Here is a 19606-nt window from a genome sequence, read left to right on the forward strand (position 1 = left end):
TGGCACGCAACATCTATTCACCATTAACATTCGCAATTGGCCACTTAGATAATCTATTCACCATAAGTATTTCCCTATGGATGTGTTCGCAATCGGGCACTCGAACCACAGAAAGTTTTTAAAGCGATGCACAATAGTTAAGTAAACATTTTCAAAACCGTTCCCTTTCCCCCAATTTGTACATCCTCACGGTGAATTTCCAGTTGTCATCAGTTCCACTCCCAGCTTGAATTTACATGATTTGCCTGAAACAACTTTGAAATTATTTTGATTCTAAAGGAGCGGTTTGTCATTCGCACGTGACTTGGACGTGAGGACACGGATAGTCATGACTTTTACAATAATTCAAATTCACTTTAAAGGCACTGGACACTCATGGTAATTAGGCCTACTCAAAACAATTGTTAAAAGCAGTGGACACTTTTGGTAATTACTCGAAATAATTATTAGCATAAAACCTTATTTGGTAACAAGTAATGGGGAGCTTTTGGTAGTATAAAACATTGTGAGAAACGGCTCCCTCTGAACTAACGTAGTTTTCGAGAAAGAAGTATTTTTCCACGAATTGAAAGCACACAACTTTGTGTTACAAGGGTGTATTTTTCTTTCATTATTATCTCGCAACTTCGACGATCGATTGAGCTCAAATTTTCACAGGTTTGTTATTTTATGCATTATGTCGAGATACACCAAGGGAAGACTGGTCTTTGACAATTACCAATAGTGTCCATGGTCTTTAAGCAATGAAAAGCTGTTGGTAGTAACACATTGTGAGAAACGGCTCCTTGAAGTAAAGGGACCTTTTGAGAAAAGGGTAATTATTTTCACTAAATAATATCAGGCCTGAAGCCTTTAATTTTAGGCATATGAAACACAATTCACAAATAATTGTGCGACCATTGTTTTTGTTTTTGTTTTTCTTTCATTGTTTTTTGCAACTTCGATGACCAATTGAGTTCAAATTTTCACAGGCTTGTTATTTTATGCTTATGTTGAGTTGCACCTAAGTGAGAATACTGGTCGTTGACAATAACCGTAAGTTCCCAGTGCCTTTAAAATAATAGCTCGCAAACGAAGCATTGACAGGTTGTCATCAATGCCTGTGTTGCGGTCCGGCCACGTGGTATAAACATCGCTAGTAACGGCCGGCTTGTAAAGACTCCACCCACACAGGCCTATTAACGGGCATGACAGACAGGGCTCTGAACTATCCTGAACGTTGAATCGCTTCCAGCTGACTGGCAAATAGGGAAACATACATTGATGATGTAGTGGTGGTGAAGTCTGGGGTGTTCACAGTTGAGATCCGATACCGGGCAAAGAGGTTGCGACACCGGTAGTGCTAAGCTACTTTATTGGAGGACCTTTCAACATAACCTCGTGGCTGACTTTGTTTGTCTCTTTGTACATCATTGACATTGGAAAGGTGTTCTGTAATGAGCAGAGTTGTCTGTTTGTTCATTTCAGTCAAGAGCCAGGAGTTGTTGAACAAATATTTATTGTGAATACCCGACAAGGACCGCATACCGAAGTATAAATCATCAAGAATGTGCATGGATGTCCAGCTTGAATGAAGTAACTGTTTCTTGGTGGTGGAAGACCTTAATTCGTCTGGAGCAACATCAGCAGTTGGCTTTTATCAATTCCTCTGACATAACACCCGGGTCCCCTTATTCAAAGGTTACATTTTTGGACGAGATTTGAGGAAAGTTTATTTAGCAATCTTTTGGAGAGATTTTCTTGGTTTAATGCTCTGGTGGTAAACTGTAATCAGTTAGCGCGACAGCTGGGTCCAGCTGCACCGTCCAGTCTTATCAACTAACCCGTTGCTGCTCCCCATCGATCTGATTTCCCAAGACAAATTGACTTTTAATTGCTTTTCCATTTTTGGAGCTGGACTTCTTTTATAGCCGCTGGTTAAATTTCCAAGATGGCAACATTATTAACTTCTGTACACAGCAAGAGGTTACGGTCGACATGTTTGCTTCTTCTTTGTGGTAAGTACAATACTTCTGTCTTCTTGGTGTTTTTTTTTACATAAACACTGATTTTTGAAAGCTGATTTTGAAGTTGTTTTCAACGAGTTTTAGTTGTCATTGTTTGTGTCTGCATGACATGTGTCACGTGTGCCAGGAAATAACTTCAACGTGTGATGTGTGATATCTAGTCTGAACGAACAGGAAAGATCCTAGCCTACTTCAAAACAATGTTTTAGGATGAACTTTATTTTAGTGTGATGACTTCCATATAAAAATCCATACCCCCATTTTGAGCCCCCCACTAGTCAAGAATATCAAACACGTCCGTTCTGTCAAGACATAACAGCTGTACCCACCGAATGCCTTTGGGGGTTTAACCGTCCAAGTCGTGCATTCAACGGTAGGAGAGATTACCCAAGACTACGGTCAAGCTTTTCGGTCCGGTGATCGGAGGGTGTGAAATAACAAAAACGGCACCATGTGCTCGCTGGTGCTAATCTTTTGTACCTGTGACTTGACAGGCGATTTGGGGTGGGAGGGGCGTGGTTTAGAGAATAGAGAAAGGGGTGGGGCTAAAACAAGAAACCTGCTAATTCAGTCAAATTGTCCACTGACAGTCACAATAAAATCCTTTGTTGGTTCAATTTAGTGTTGATCATTGCAAAAAAAAAAATGTGAAAAGGACAGTTTTGTTACAACCGTTTTTCTCAAAGATGTTTTGCTGCTGGCTAGGCTGGACGTCAACGAATTTAAGCATGGAGGAATGTTTAAGTAAATAAAATATCAGTGTGGCAGGAACTGACCACCAGGGATTTTGGAGGATTTTATTATTATTTGCAAACTGAAAGTGTATGAAAAGAGAGAGAACCCTCGACCTTGCAATTTTAACGGCTTATTTTATTGTTCTGCAATTCGTCATCAAAAGGGCCCATTTCAAGGGCACCTGTTAATGTACCTCTCGTCTGAATTTCGAAATAACCGAAATCACTAGACAATGTGACTCTGATTGTGTCTGGGTAGAAACCGTCCGGTCTCTTCCCGCCCTTTTTTTTTCTTTCTTGTGGTTGTCCGGTGACGATAAACTCCTCCACATCAGACCGTCTGACAAAATATTAATCTCTACCCTTGATAATCAAACCACTACAACCCGTCTTTCCTGTTTGTCTGTTTCGTCGTCCAATTGGGTCAAAAAAGTAGGCCTACACTAACACTGTGTGTTTTAACATCCATGAGGCACTGGACACTATTGGTAATTACTCAAAATAATAAGTTAGCATAAAAAATAACTTGGTAACGAGCAACTGTTGATAGTATTAAACATTGTGACAAACGGCTCCTTCTTAAAGGAACACGTTGCCTTGGATCGGACGAGTTGGTCTATGAAAAGCGTTTGAAACCGTTTGTTATGAAATGTATATGGTTAGAAAGATGTTTTAAAAGTAGAATATAATGATGCACACATGTATCACTCAAAATTGGACGGTTTTCATTTTACGTCGCGAACTAACACGGTCGGCCATTTATGGGAGTCAAATTGTTGACTCCCATAAATGGCCGACCGTGTTATTGGACGAGGTAAAACGAAAACCACGCAATTTCGAGGCATATTTGTGTAGATCATTGTATTCTACTTGTACAACATCTTTCTAACCATACCGATTTTATAACAAACGGTTACAGAACGCTTTTCACAGACCAACTCGACCGATCCAAGGCAACGTGTTCCTTTAAGTAATGTCGTTTTTGAGAAAGAGGTATTTTCTCACTCAAATCTTAAGACTTCAGGCCTGGAGCTTTTTTTAGGAATCTGAAAACACACTTATGACTGTGAAAATGGGTGTTTTGTCTTCCATTATTCTCTAGCAATTTCGACCACATACAATTTCTTGGGATACACCAAGTAAAAATACTGGTCTTCGTCACTAACCAAAGGTGTCCAGTGACTTTAAAACGGTTTTCCACAGAGTGCAAATCGATCGTAATTCTGAAGATGCATGTGTTTACTCTTCACTTGGCAGGCATGCTCAAAAAGCACTACCTTGCCGGGTGGACATAAAACCGCAGGCCTGTTTTTGTTTTTTTGTTTTTTTCATCCGCCATTTCAGAGAAATGTTTGTAGGTAAACCACTAATTGATTCTATAAACAAAGTTTACGCTCTGGACCTTGAGAAACTCTCTTCTGGATGACCGCGCCTTGTTTCATGGGGTGGCCCCATTGGGTTGATGGGTTTTAGGATAAAAGGCTATGGGTAAACAAGCTCCCCGTTTGTTTACGTTTTCACGGAGCATTGATGATCTAATTATCTGGTTTTTTTTCCAATCGATCTACCAAAACATATTTTAAACCTTTAAATCATGTTTAAACGAATGTCGGTCACTTCAAGTCACTTCTAACCAAGGAAGTGACTTCGTACCTAAGTCACTTCGAACCAAAGTCACTTCGTGGCCAAGTCACTTCGTACCCAGGTCACTTCGTACCCAGGTCACTTCGTACCCAGGTCACTTCGTACCCAGGTCACTTCGTGCCCAGGTCACTTCGTACCCAAGTCACTTCGTACCCAAGTCACTTCGTGCCCAGGTCACTTCGTACCCAAGTCACTTCGTACCCAAGTCATTTCGTACCCAAGTCACTTCGTACCCAGGTCACTTCGTACCCAGGTCACTTCGTGCCCAGGTCATTTCGTACCCAGGTCACTTCGTACCCAGGTCACTTCGTACCCAGGTCACTTCGTACCCAGGTCACTTCGTGCCCAGGTCACTTCGTACCAAGTCACTTCGTACCCAAGTCACTTCGTACTCAAGTTACTTCGTACCCAAGTCACTTCGTACCCAGGTCACTTCGTGCCCAGGTCACTTCGTACCCAGGTCACTTCGTACCCAGGTCACTTCGTGCCAAGGTCACTTCGTACCCAGGTCACTTCGTGCCCAGGTCACTTCGTGCCCAGGTCACTTCGTGCCCAGGTCACTTCGTGCCCAGGTCACTTCGCGCCCAGGTCACTTCGTACCCAGGTCACTTCGTGCCCAGGTCACTTCGTGCCCAGGTCACTTCGTACCCAAGTCACTTTGTACCCAAGTCACTTCGTACCCAAGTCACTTCGTACTCAAGTCACTTCGTATCAAAGTCATTTCGTACCCAAATCACTTCGAACCAAAGCCACTTCGAACCAAAACCACTTCTTTGCAACTGCATTTTCGTTTCATTTCTCTTTCTGTCTTATATTGCACGGAAAATAACGTTTTTGAATCATTTACTCAGATTTTTTTTCAAAGGCATAATACTAATATTATGGTTTTTTATGGATATAAGCATTATGCTATATATACATCAACGTGACAATGATCATAACAGACACTATATTTTGATTTCTTTGTAATTGTCAGGAACATTTTACATTTCATTTAATTGTTAAGATTTCTGTTTTACTTTTCTCTTATATTCTCGTTTACTCTTCTGTCTTATTATTTGGACGAAAAATAACTTTGTCGAATCATTGGCTCAGATTTTGTCAAAGGCATATTTTTTATGTCACATGTGGGGGTTTTGTTATGAATGAATAAGCATCCTTTATACGCATCAACGTGACAATGATCATAATAAACAGAATATTTCTATTCAGTAGTTGCTGAATGGAAATATTGTATTATTGTGATCAACGATCAAAGAAGGGAATACAGTGAGCTGTTTGTTGATTCAACCGTCGTGGAGGGCGTGTTCCTCAAACCGCAATGAGATGAAAACCGCGTATTGATATAACAAGCAAATCTCTCATAATACTCAGACACAATCATTCCTTTACATAGAATTGTTCTTCATTATTCACAGCCATTTATAATCGTTTTCTGATGTTGACCAAATAATCTGTTGTGCTTCGTATTCCGGAGCAGAAGGCTTAATAACTAACCACAACTTCCGTCAAATTAAGATTTGACTAAGAATGTCACCTCTTGTTAAAATTAAAGGAACTGCCCATGGAAAGAATCCCCAAGTAGTTGTGTAATAATGTTGTGTCCAAAAGCTTTGTTATATCATAACGTTGTTATTATGGTAGTAAGTTAATAGTTGGCAAGTTCAGCGGAAAGCATCATCAAATCAATGTTCTCCTTTAAAGGTACTTGACACGCTTACTCAAAACATTAGGCATTGGGCTAAACATACACATCTACTTGGGAAACGAGCAATGGAGAGCTGTTGATAGTATAAATTATTGTTATAAACGACTCCCTCGGAAGAAGCGTAGTTTTTAAGAAAGATGTAATTTCCACTTGCATTGTTCTCTTTCAACTTCGATGACCAATTAAGTCCAAATTTTCACAGATTTGTTATTTTACGCACATTTTGTGTCCAGTGCATTTGTGGTCCTTCTGGCTCGTTCACTGGTTTCAAAGTGACGTTACACAGAAGAAAGTACTTTACTTTATCAGTTCTGAGGACCAGATAAAAATTATGTCAAATTCATGTGGTCCGGTTGGCTACGTTGTTGTAGTTCATTGCTTCAAACAGTAAGTGTGAACCATTGAAAGCATGCACTTATTTCAAACTGAGTTGCCATACAAAATGACTTGCATAAAGAAAACCGTCAAATAGCAATGTGGTTGTGGACGTAAAATAACGTCTGGCGGAACAGCGAAACTTACTTAACCCGCTGACCAATCACTGAGTAAGACCAGGGAGAACCCTGATCCTGCAAAAGTGGTCCCCGTTGATAAGTAAAAAAATCAACCGAGAAGTGGTAGAACCAAGGCCTTAGTTTAATCCATGGCGGGTGATCCAGTGTACATGTACTATATAGCTACATCGGCAGTCAACAAGAACGAAGCATTGCATGGTTACCGTGGTTGCCCGAAGCACCGCAAAGAAACTCGTAAGAGCGGCAACCTGGGGGCAGAGGACAAAGCTACCCTGTCCTCTCAGTTTACCGCAATCTGAACGGTAGATTAGCTACCCACAAAACACCCCTTATTCCACCTCAAACAATTTACATGGCATATAGTAACTCTACAGTAAAATCAGACTTCCACTCTACAGTAAAATCAGACTTCCATGTTCAATGGAAGAAACATTAAAATCATAAATTAATGCCCTTGTACTAATTGCTGGCCATTGAACTGTTTTTTTCCCCGGTGCTGACAAGGAAAAAACAGAAACGACATTTAAGGGAACGTTGCCTTGGATCGGGCGGGTTAATCTATGAAAAGCGTTTGAAAACTGTTTGTTATAAATGCATTGATGGTAAGAAAGATGTATTAAAAGTAGAATTTGATGATCCACCCGAAAATGCCTCCAAATTGCAGGGTTTTCCTTGATACATCGTGAACTAACACGGCACACCATTTTGTGAGTCAAATTTTTGAAATGGCCGACCGTGTTAGTTCGCAAAATCAGAGGAAAACAACGCAGTTTCAAGGCATATTTGTGTGAATTATATTCTACATTTAAAACATCTTTCTAACCATAGGCCTATTCATTTCATAACAAACGGCTTCAAACGCTTTTCACAGACCACCAACCCGCCCGATCCAAGGCAAGGTGTCCCTTTAAAGAAGCAGGATGTTTTCTGTTGTTCTTTTGTTTACAAAATACTTGGACGCATTGTTCTGCATTATCATTCCCATGTGCATTTGTGCACTGTTGGTTTTCGACTGATTGCGACTTCGTCACCACACAACACGGACATAATGAAGTCATTTAATAATTAACGATGACGAGGAAAAGGTTTCAAATCGCAAACTTTAACAGTTTAAACAAATTTAATACAGACTTTATCAAATACAGTTGAACTCTGTTATTGCTATTAGTCTGTAATATTCCGATGCAAAGTTAACGTCTATATTAATTTATATCATAGAGGTAGATACCTACTCCATACTTCAGGGCACTATGGGTCTGTATAGATAATTTAAAGGAACACGTTGCCTTGGATCGGACGAGTTGGTCTATAAAAATCGTTTGTAACCTTTTTTTTATAAAATGCATATGGTTGGAAAGATGTTTTAAAAGTAGAATACAATGATCCACACAAGTTTGCCTCGAAATTGCGTGGTTTTCCTTTTACTGTGCGGACTAATACGGTCGGCCATTTATGGGAGTCAAAAATTTGACTCCCATAAATGGGAGTCAAGAGTCAAAAATTTGACTCCCATAAATGGCCGACCGTGTTAGTCGACGAGGTAAAAGGAAAACCGTGCAATTTCGAGGCATGTTTGTGTGGATCATTGTATTCTACGTTTACAACATCTTTCTACCCATATGCATTTTATAAAAAACGGTTACAAACGCTTTTCAAAGACCAACTCGACCGATCCAAGGCAACGTGTTCCTTTAATGCTAAGTTAAAACGGTAGTCTTTGACCCGGATAAAACTTTTACGCTAGTTCTTTATAATAAATGCGACTATTTGCAAAGACATGAAGAAACGCAGCGATAAAACAAGAGCGAATTCGTCCTTTTTCTCATTCCCGAAGTGTCTGTATTTTTGGCACTTTTCATTTTTCAAGAAATGCTGAAGCTGAATGGTGTGTTCAGATTACTTGATTTAAAGACAGTGGACACTATAATTTGAGCTCAATTGGTCATCGAAGTTGCGAGATAGTAAGAAAAAACCTGATCACACGAAGTTGTGTGATTTAATATGCTTGATTTCGAGACCTCAAACCTAAACTTGAGGTCTCGAAATCAAATTTGTGGAAAATAACTTCTTTCTCGAAAACTACGTCACTTCATAGGGAGCCGTTTGTCACAATGTTTTATACTATCAACCTCTCCCCATTACTCGTTACCAAGATTATTATGCTAATAGTTGTTTTGAGAAATAACCAATAGTGTCCACTGCCTTTATGTTAAGACATATAATGTTATATATTATATGGACCACTATAGTTTCCAAGATTTTGTACTTCGAGTACAGACGTAATGACTCTCTACTCCCTTCTATGCCCGGACCTCTGCACGACCCTTTCCCGCCTCGATGCATCTTTACGCTCCTATACCACCCTGCACCGCAATATTTCGAAATCACAGTCCCCTCACTTATAAGAATGACAATGCTCTTTTCAAAAGTTCTTTACAAAAACGTTAATGAGTTCTTTTACAACCTTACCTGTCAATGGTTTCCGTGAGTATACAAAAAAACTATTATCCCCAATAGAAGGTTTGATTTATATACTTTCATTGTATAGTGAGTTTATAGTCAAGAGAGTGAATTGTGAAATAAAGTTCTTTTGAATTTGTGTCAATTGTGGGATAAGCTTGACTTGGGAGTAGGAAAAGGAAGTTGGTGTGGAAACAAGGTTCCCATTTTTAGTGGGAATTGAATGAGTAACAATGGCCGGGAAGTTCGTTACACATTGAAACTAACCGCAGAACCATACGTACAAACAGCTCTAAATATAATCCTATATACTCTATTCACCTCGGCAAAAAAATCCCCATCCACCCACCTTTTTCATTTGTGTAGTTCAGTGCACCAAGTCACAAAGTAATTTCCCCCGACATGACACTTTCACCGACCATTAGATATTGCAAGGACCCCACTCCCATTGATGCACCAGGCTAAATAAAATTGGGCAAATGTTCTCTCTGTAAAGAACGTTTGATTATCTTTTATTGAGTGTGATTTGAATGTTTTTTTTTAAATTGTAAAATTTAGAATACAATTTGGCCGTTGGACTGTGAATTTTTGAATGTTTTTAAATAAACCATAAATAAACCATAAATAATCAAGTAGGCCAAAATTCATGCGCCAAGCTGATTATCGAATTACGAAACTATAGGCCCTCAACATCTTTCGAATAAGAACGTATTTGGTGAGTAATAACAACATTACTTAAAGAGTCTATGTAACTTTTGTAGGAAAAAAACACAATGTCCACAGATTTACACTAAACTTACACAGTTTGAAGATAATGATAGTAGAAAGCCTCCCTGGAAATATTACGTGCTGAGGTGCTGTAGTTTTGGGGAAATGAGTAAAGCAATGTCATGAAAGTAAATTTCGTCTCATGAGACGAAAATTATTTTAATCATTTACAAACGTATTTTCATGATTTTTTTTACTCATTTCTCCAAAAACTGCAGCACCTCAGTAAGTAATATTTAAAGGAAAGCTTTCCACTATCATTATCATCAAACCTGTAAGTTTAATGTAAATCTATGGACATTTTGAAAAAGAACCCAAATCCTTTAAGAGCCTGCCCCACATCTTTTGAGGAGATTTGATAAATTTAGGCTTTGTAGAGTTGGTAACTATTTGGCTTGGGAATTGGAGGAAGGCCTCCATGGAAACTAGCAGCGAGTCGGTTTTAAAAAAAGGGGGGTTTCGGGGGTGTTTTTTTTTTAGGGTAATACTGCAAAAATTCCAAACGGCTGACCTACCAAAAACATTAGTTTAGTCTTCTGAAAATATATCTGATTGGTTTTCAAGAGGATAAGAGACTTTATATTTGGGTATTTCTTTTAATATTTTAGCATTTAGCATTGGTTAATGGGAGTTAGTTTAGTGTGGTGCACCCCGATAGCATAATGGGAGAAACAAAGGCCCTGCCCTCCAACAACCCTCTCCCATCTGCTTACAAATTGAAACAAAAAGAAGTGGGCCTTGATAATCGATGCACCATACGTACAACTCCGCATGAACTTTCATAAAACTACATTACTATAACGGGAGTTCTCTGAAGTTACAGAGTACCTGGTCATGTGGCTAGAGGCAAGAAGTACTTTACGAGCGAGGGGTTTAGACCCGCAGTTCAAGCCCTTATTTAGCCCCATTTATGGGCCACCTTCAGAAGAAAGTCTCCCCACAAGCTTCGTGATTAGGTCGCGAAGACAGAGGAGCTAGTGTTGTCTGATGTACACCCTTTCTGGCTCTTCTCTTTGCACATTAAGTCTGAGAGGTGACGGGGTCGGTTTGAGACAAAGGAGGTTTAGCTGGTGCCCATGTGCTTGGTTCTTGCATAGATTATGTTTTGGTAGTAGCGCACCAACTATGAGTTGACAAATCACCTTGGTTGATGACGACCCCCAGAGCATGAGAAACATTTCAATCTTGGACTTGCTCTGAGAAACTGTCTTGGGCCAAACAGAATGGGGATTATGGATTTGGAAACGAAACTGCAAAGCGAGGCACAACCATCACTCAATTGTGCTTACAGTACAATTCTCATTTTAATTTACCGTAAAGAATTAATAAAAAAATTCGTAGATGTGCACTCTAGAAATTTTGAGTTTTAGGTAATGGTGTTAAAGGGTGTTATGCATGATTCGTTTAGCTGACAAAATAGTTTAACCAATTAAAATCTTTGTTCGGTTATGCCACAAGTCCCACAACTTCCCCTCCTATCATAGAGCGAGCCCATCAATGCTCTCATGCACCGGGTTGTTTTTTTATTTGTCGAGTTGGTCTTTGAAAAGCATTTGTAACCGCTTGATATTTTAAAAGTAGAATATGATGATCCACACAAGTATTACTCGAAATTGCATGGCTTTCCTTTAATACCTCGTCGACAACGCGGTTGGCCATTTATGGGAGTCAAATTTTTGACTCATATTAATGGCCGACCGTGTTAGTTCGAAAAGTAAAAGGAAAACCACGCAGTTTCGAGGCAAATGTGTGTGTGGATCATTGTATTCTACTTTCAAAACATCTTGTTAACCATATGCATTTTATAACGGTTGCAAACGCTTTTCAAAGACCAACTCGACCGATCCAAGACAACGTGTTCCTTCAACCTTTGTCTGTTTGTGATACATGCTACATCCATCTATAAATCTGGTCTGAGTGCAACAGGTTGCTCTTTATTATATTTTACAAAAATGATCTGTTTATCCGCACAGATAGAATAATTACAGGGATAGGATAGAGCCATGGGTTGTTCTTTTTTTACTTAAAGGCAGTGGACACAATTGGTAATTACTCAAAATAATTATTAGCATAAAACCTTTCTTGGTGATGAGTAACGGGGAGAGGTTGGTGGTATAAAACGTTGTGAGAAACGGCTCCCTCTGAAGTGCCATAGTTTTCGAGGAAGAAGTAATTCTCCACGAATTTTATTTCGAGACCTCAGATTTAGAACTTGAGGTCTCGAAATCAACCATCTAAACGCACACAACTTCGTGTGACAATGGTGTTTTCTTCTTTCATTATTATCTCGCAACTTTGATGACCGATTGAGCTCAAATTTTCACAGGTTAATTATTTAGTGCATATGTTGAGATACACCAACTGTGAAGGCTAGTCTTTGACAATTACCAATAGTGTCCACTGCCTTTAAAGTTGGGTTTTATAAGCGTGCCTGGAAAATCGAAGTTGTCATTTGGTTGAAGGTCCCCTCTTTCCAGTCACCTTGGAAAAAGACCCCTGCATCGCACTATGGTTAACCCCTAATAACTTTAACACATGTTTTGGATTGTTCGCTTCAACTGATCCAAGGCAGACTGTGTTTACTGTTTGTGCCAAACCGTTACATTCGAAGATAAAAGAAACATCCTTTGTGTCCATTTTGGAACATTAAAGGAGCAGTATAAACCTGGTTTTTATTATTCAATTATCCACGCAACGCATTCACCTTAAAGGCACTGGACTCTAGGCTTTGGTATTTACGCAGCATAGTTAGCATAAACACTTACTCGGTAACGAGCAACGGAGAGCTCTTGATAAACATTGTGAGAAACGGATTTCGAGACCTCAGAATTAGATTTTGAGGTATCGAAATCAAGCATCTGAAAGCACACAACTTCGTGTGACATTCATTAACTTCGACGACCAATTGATTTCAAGACTGGTCTTTGACAATTACCAAAGCTGTCCGGTGTCTTTAAGAGTAATATCTATTCCTACCTTCAGTTTCAGTGGTTATTTTCATCTTAGATATGTTCTTCTTGTATCCACTTACTTACCAAGAGTTGCTTCAGCCTTGTTTGAGGCGAACTTGCATAAATAAATATAAATAAACAAAATGGCATCTTATCTTAAGTTATTCTGAGAGAAGGTTTGTGATTGCTTCAAATTCCTTTCCCATAGCGTGGTATCAGCACTTCTTTTCTCCATGCTCTCTCAGAGCTCAGAGCATGGAGCTGAGAGGCGTGTGTCCCAGTCCCACATGTTTGTCCCTCCGTGGTCAGTCTAAAGTGTTAGAACAATATCACATTATCAGCATCCACAAATCTGTACTAAAACAACTTGATATCTCAAGTTATAAATCACCAATTTGTCGAATTATCGTCAAAACCGCTGTACGGTATGTCAAAACGGACCCTTGTGGCTACACAAGAAGTTGCGCACATTGGCGCCAACGTTTTTTAAGAGCTCCTGTGTATAATTTCGGTTGTAATTTACGACGTGTACCTTGAAGCGTTGGAGGGAAATTTGTAGTCAAACTACAGAAATGAACTTGTACTAAATGGACCTGGAATGCTAATGGGTTAATGGCGTCAAGTTTGACATTATTTACGATTGTACGTGAGTGTTTTCCGCGCTAAACACGGACACGAATTTGAGGAATTGTCGGCTGACGAAGAGCACCTTGTTCTTTGAGTTTTGTTTGGGTTTTTAGTAGAATGTTGAGCGTTAGACTGTTGATTGATGTCGCTTCGACCTTCTTCCATACCTCAACTGTCTTCAGTTAAAATGTTTCTTCTTTGTGATTGGTTGTGCTATTCACTGCTCCGACTTTTTGAATTTTGGCGAACACTACTCTGGGAGTGCACTGTTTGGTTTGGGTGTTGGGTGAGGGTGAGGCCTATACAGACAAAAATACCCAAACCTAATACTCTAAAACTGCCATATCATTGTGCCCATCCACCATTATCTAAATAATGCTATTGAGAGAGTTGCAACATAGAGGGACCAATTTTCTTCGGTCACGTGGTTGATGGACTCCATTGGGCAGGCAGACTAGTCTGGCACCCAGTATTCGTCAATGCGGCAGTTTATACATAAAATGGCTACTAATCGAAGTTTATATAGTGTTAGAATTACACCAATATTTGTTTGGCATAATTAATTGTTGTTTTAAAACCTATGTTAGTAGGGTTTAAAACTTTGCACGATGTTATCGGTTGCGGTAGCACCGTCTCGTTTGAGTTGTGTTGGATCTAGAAATAACCAATGTAAGTTGTTTATTGTGATTCTTTTTCGGTGTCCACGTGTGATATTTGTTGCAGTGAACATTTCTGCACTCTAAACGGCTAGTTTAACTGATGGAATAATTAAACACCGACATTTTTTGCTCTTGATCAAAAGGTTTCAAAAGATAAAGAAGTCAAGTTCCTCGAGAGAGTTCTATTCTCTTGACTTTGACTCGCAGAGTCCAAAAGTGATTTTGACCCGAAAGTGAAAGTGAATTTTTAAGCTTTAATTAAACCTGTTCGTACTACACATCCATGTCCGGTCTGTCCACGGTCCCACCCCCTTTGACATGCCTATTTGTTATTTCAAGCTGATGCTCCATTTTGACAACACGTCTTTACTGCTCAGATCTCAGCGTGATTCTAGATTGCTTGGGGCACTTGCACCGGTTTAACTTTATTACATTTGCGTTGTATTTATTACGAGCACATGTTCTGAGAAAAACTTGGGTTGATTTTAGCCCCAGACGGTCCGATCTTTATCGTGTTAAAAAACCGCGGGCGACGCAAATTATGCCCAATTTCGTCACTGAACCAATGTTTGTTTACCGACCGCGAACAGCCGTCGGACAACAACCTTCACTTGTCATCGGTCGGCCAAGTGGCGGTGGTGCATGGTTGAGGGCGCTGCAGGGTCAATGAACCCTCCATGGCTCTCGCCACTTGCAATTAACCCGTCACAGTGAAATGGGGAACAATAAAAGACAGTGTTTTGCCTGAATTCAAATGTTTGTAAACAAAACAACATGGCGTAGCGCAGTAATGGTGTACACGTTTTTGCGCATGACCGTTTTCGTTTTCGTTGGCAGCTGAGTGGCTGATGATGACAAGTTGACATTTGACCTCTTGGGCAAAAAGATGTCCACTGACGATCGAACATTTAGAGAGGTCATCGGGCATCTGGTTTGACATCGCTGTTTTACATGTGGGTAGCAAGCATTGCATATCGTTAAGGCACTGGACTCTGTACTCAAAGTAATTGTTAACATAATAACTTACATAGGTAACAAGAAATGGATAAAACTTGTGACAAAAACCGGCACTGAAGTAACAGTAGTTTTTTGGGAACGAGTAATACTTCACTAACATATTGGACTTCAGGCCTGACTGAAACTTGAGTGAAAGCATCTGAAAGCACAATTTTTCGTTCATTATTCTCTTGGAACGTCAGTAACCAATCGAGTCAAAATTTTCACAGACGTGTTATTTTATGCATATTGTCAGATACCCAAAATGAGAGTACTGGCCTTAGACATTATTACCAAAACGAGTTCAGTGCCTCTAATCAAAACAATGACAAGTCTGTATAATTAGTGTTCACACTGCACTTTCGGTTTTGCAGAAGATATGAAGAGGTTTGCACTCCTCCTGAGGAAGCAAGTCACGTGGGACCTTCTTCTCGTGAGAAACCTCATGAGAAGCTTTCTTTGTCTCTCGTTCCATCTTTTCACACCACCTCCAAAGTGCATTGTGATCCATCAACATTTACTGATTGTACCACCTGCTCTATAGAACCCTTGCTCTGAGGCCAAATAAAATAAAATACCAGTTGATCGTCCTCTCCCTCATCCTTTTTTGAGGCCGCATCTTTCTTTTTTTTACTTTTTTTTTATATTTTTTTTTTAAGAACATTTTTTGTGTTTTTTTAAATTTAAATTAGACTTATCTTTTAAGAACTCGTTTGGCCAGTTTGAAGTGAAATGCTTGGCGGCCAACTTTGAAAGAAATGAAAAATTAAAAGGCCCTCTTCCTCCTCTTTTTGGAAAAGCCCGGACGACAAACTTTAACAAAAATTTACTCGGCCTTATGTCTAGAACACGGTTAAACTACCCCATGGGATTGAACCATCTTTAGGACGTCTACAAACACCGAGTCTTAAAGAAAATCAAATTTGATTCCTCAACGGATTTTCTTTTCCCCTTTTTTGTTCATGATTCTGGAACTAGAGTAAGGGTTAAATTATTAAGCATGTGGTTTTACAATAGCTTATTCAATTTGGTGGAAAAGAGGTCATTCTAGGAAGGCCACTGGGGGTTTTAGTAAGCAGGATAATAAAGAGAGTTTTGGACAAAGATCGTCTTTGTTTTAGTCCAGGCGTTATGGTTAAACTCTTGCTCTATGGTAAAACCAATACCAGAATATCCTTTGTGATTCATTTAGAGACTTGGGGCCTTGCCAAATGAGGCAAACCTTTGCAGGCAGCTTCGAGGCAACCAACTGCAGTGCATGATACATGACCACTTTGTTAGCAATTTTATTGATTGAGTTATCTTTGAGACAATGTGCTAAACGATCATCCCCAAGACAAGAACATTAAAAATGGCAACCTTTTACAAGCAACTTGGAGGCAACAAACTGTCACAGCAGTGCAGCACCAACTTTGGTGGCACATGAGTCATTTCTCAAACAATGTGCTACGATCCCCAAGATGTGACAATTCAAAATGTGAATGAATTTTCTTGCCTGAGATTGTCTGGAACTGGTTGCCTGTGAATTGCCTCGTGTGACATGACCCCTATACTAACAGAAAGAGGTGTATAGATGCCCCCCCCCCCCTCCCTCCCCACCCCTTATCACTACCCTCCACACCCTTACCTTCATGAGTTTCTGAATTGCCGTCTTCATTATTTGTTTCCCAATAATGTGGCTCGCCATGGGAACCCAAATTGTCATTTTTTTAGGTTATGGTTATGGTTAAACCATAACCGAGACTAGAAAACCCTTTGTAGTTCACTTGTTGGAGAAAGGGGTATGGGACCCCCCCCCCCCCCCCCCCACACCCCAAATACTGCCATCTCCACACCCTAACCTCACTTGCAATCAAGTCTTCATTATTTGTTTCCCAATAATCTTTCTCGCCATGGGACCCCATTGAAGCCATGCTAGCGTCAGGTGCGCCTCCTCACAAAAAACCCCAAATGACTGATTAAAAAACAGCGCTGTTGTAAACTACAGCTCTCTGCGTGTGAGATTCGCTCCACGCAACATCGCCTCCCAAACTTCTTAAATTCCCTTCTCTGGAAACCGTACTCTAATTAAATGTAAACAGTATTTACATGACGATGGGGTGACATGGTATACATTTCATTTTGTGGTGTAACTGTTCTATCTTTGCCTTCTCTCCGGACTCGTGTGTGTCATTTGTTTTTCCAGCAGTACGTTAGCGATTTTTGTACGGGTGGATTTGTCACTTTACCCCGGCCTCCTCCTTCTGCTTGACGTACCTTGGTTCTCGGAGGTTTCGCGTGTCTGTCGTCTCACTCTAAAGCTATGTGGTTTCGCTTGCAATACTGTGAAAAGATTCCTGGCCCGATTTCACTTTATATGCCTGGGAATCTTAAAGAGAAAACCTTACCTTTTTTTTTAATTATCGGTGTTGCTGTAAAGGGGTAAAATGAAACACCATGGAGCTGTATTCACGAGAGAATACACGAGAACACACACGAGAAGCTCATTCCAACGGACGTTCTATTTCAATGTTGAGTCATTGGGTCCATCAATTCCATCATTTTATGAGATTTCTAGGCAATGTGTCCCTTTAAACAAGCGAGTGACATCATTCAAATTGTCCCAACTACTTGATTTGTTGTAAAACTGTTCCCACGCATCCCACACACAATTTTCTACTTAATCCGGTTAAAGAATGGAGTGGAAGAAACATTTTCTGTTTATTATTAGTCATGATCCATCTAGAGTTTGGTGGTCCCGAATACGGTATTGTCACCCAGTGCCCATCTGTCAATGTCGAAGCTTCGATGCGCAGTGACCTTAGCTGTCTTGATCTGACCCGAGTGGGAACCATGACTGATTGAGAATATGTCAAGAGTTAACGTGTGTGTAATTGCCTCTACATGCTAGATGTAAGGCAGATACTGTTCGTGTTCTGAACGATATGTATGGTTTTACCTAGACTTGTGGACAAGTCGTTAAATGTCTGTTGCAGCTCCCCGCGATTCCCGCGGTATTCCCACGAGACTGCTGGCCCGCGAGACTACTGCTCTCGCGACTACACGTGTGGTTTGGGGGCCGGGAGTAGAAGTCGGCAACCAGCACTTCGCGCAAAAGCAACGCCACAACTCGACTATCTCACCGTGGCAGACAACATTAACGACTTGTCCACAAGTCTAGGTTTTACCAGTTGTTAGGTAACTGTTCAATCATTATTCCCGAATCGACAGTGTTCATGTTTGGTGCTGAACTTCTCTTCAGAAAGTTGAGGACCATATCACTTGAGTTTGGGTCTTTTGAAAGCTGTTAGTCTCTCTAAGCTGCCAAATCAAACCGTATCCTCCAACATGCAAAGTTTAAGATTCAATACAAAAGGGTACTTGATTTGTACACGTGGTCCCCAAAGGATTTTTCTGTAACCAGAGCTATTTTTGGAGGAGGGTGATAAGCCAACATGAAGCCTTTTGTACTTATGGAATCGTAACCAAACATTACCCGCTACACTCAAGTGCACTTATTGCATTGGCCGTTGTAACATCAACACTCCACAGCGTAAAGTGTTTGTGTTTCTCGACATTTCAACTTGACAAAATCTGGAAGAAGAAAAAAAACGGAAGTTGTCTACAAGTGGTTCAGTAGGGGCTTTGAAATGTTGTGTTGACAAGCATTGGTTGTATACTTAAAGGCACTGGACACCTTTGGTTATTGTCAAAGACCTGGCAGGGCCCAATTTAATAGAGCTGCTAAGCACAAAAATTTGCTTAGCATGAAATTTCTTCCTTGATAAAACAGGATTACCGAACAATAATGTGCGTTTGTTGCATATTGCTTTTGTTACTAATCAGCTGTTGTTTGCTTATCCTGAAAATCATGTGGAAATTTTGTTGGTAAATCCTGTTATTCTCAAGGAAGAAATGTCATACTAAGCAAATTTCTGTGCTTAGCAGCTCTATGAAATTGGGCCCAGATGCTTATAGCGGCCGACTTTGTGCAATTTCTATTTCATAGCGCTGTTAACCGTAAGCACACAAAAAGGCATGCTAACCTTCCGTGGCTTACCGCACGAAAATAAATGACGTCACAATGCAAATCCACGGTAAACACGCGATATGGCCGCCCAATTTGTCTGCTAACCTGTTAAATACGCTAAAGGCCGGTTTATAGTCGGTCGCGCGACGGTCGCGCAATGGAAATCGTCGGACGCTGAGGATCGCTGGACGCTGGCATTTTTTGCACAGTTTATAGTCATCGCGCGATGGGATGCAGTTTGTACAGTATACACATACCCAATTAATTATGTTAAAAAGAAAACCATCTTTCTCAAATTGTTATCAGCGTTATGAACAACCAAAAACGAAGAATTTTAGTTTATTTGATATGAATTTTCCTTTAGACTGGACTCACTCGGGGATAAACAAAAACACATCATTTTCACTTTGTTTTCCATGTTTTTACATTCAACCAATTTAATAAAATTTAAAAAAAACTGAAAAAACCCGTTGCAGCCACGTCCTTTAAAAAAAATCATTAAGTTAAGTTTGTGAAAAAAATCTCAATA

General features: G+C 40.0%; 1 protein-coding gene across 1 annotated transcript in view; it reads left to right on the top strand.

Annotated features, from left to right (window-relative positions):
• Positions 1 to 1290: 1290 nt before the first annotated feature.
• Positions 1291 to 19606, top strand: part of LOC139953108 (low-density lipoprotein receptor-related protein 5-like) — a 61261-nt gene continuing 42945 nt past the window's right edge. The window contains exon 1 of the mRNA XM_071952520.1: positions 1291 to 1997. Within this exon, the coding sequence (XP_071808621.1) occupies positions 1931 to 1997 (67 nt within the window). The 5' untranslated portion in view covers positions 1291 to 1930. The remainder of the gene's footprint in view (positions 1998 to 19606) is intronic.

This window comes from Asterias amurensis, chromosome 21, assembly GCF_032118995.1.
Source record: "Asterias amurensis chromosome 21, ASM3211899v1".
Lineage (NCBI taxonomy): Eukaryota > Metazoa > Echinodermata > Asteroidea > Forcipulatida > Asteriidae > Asterias > Asterias amurensis.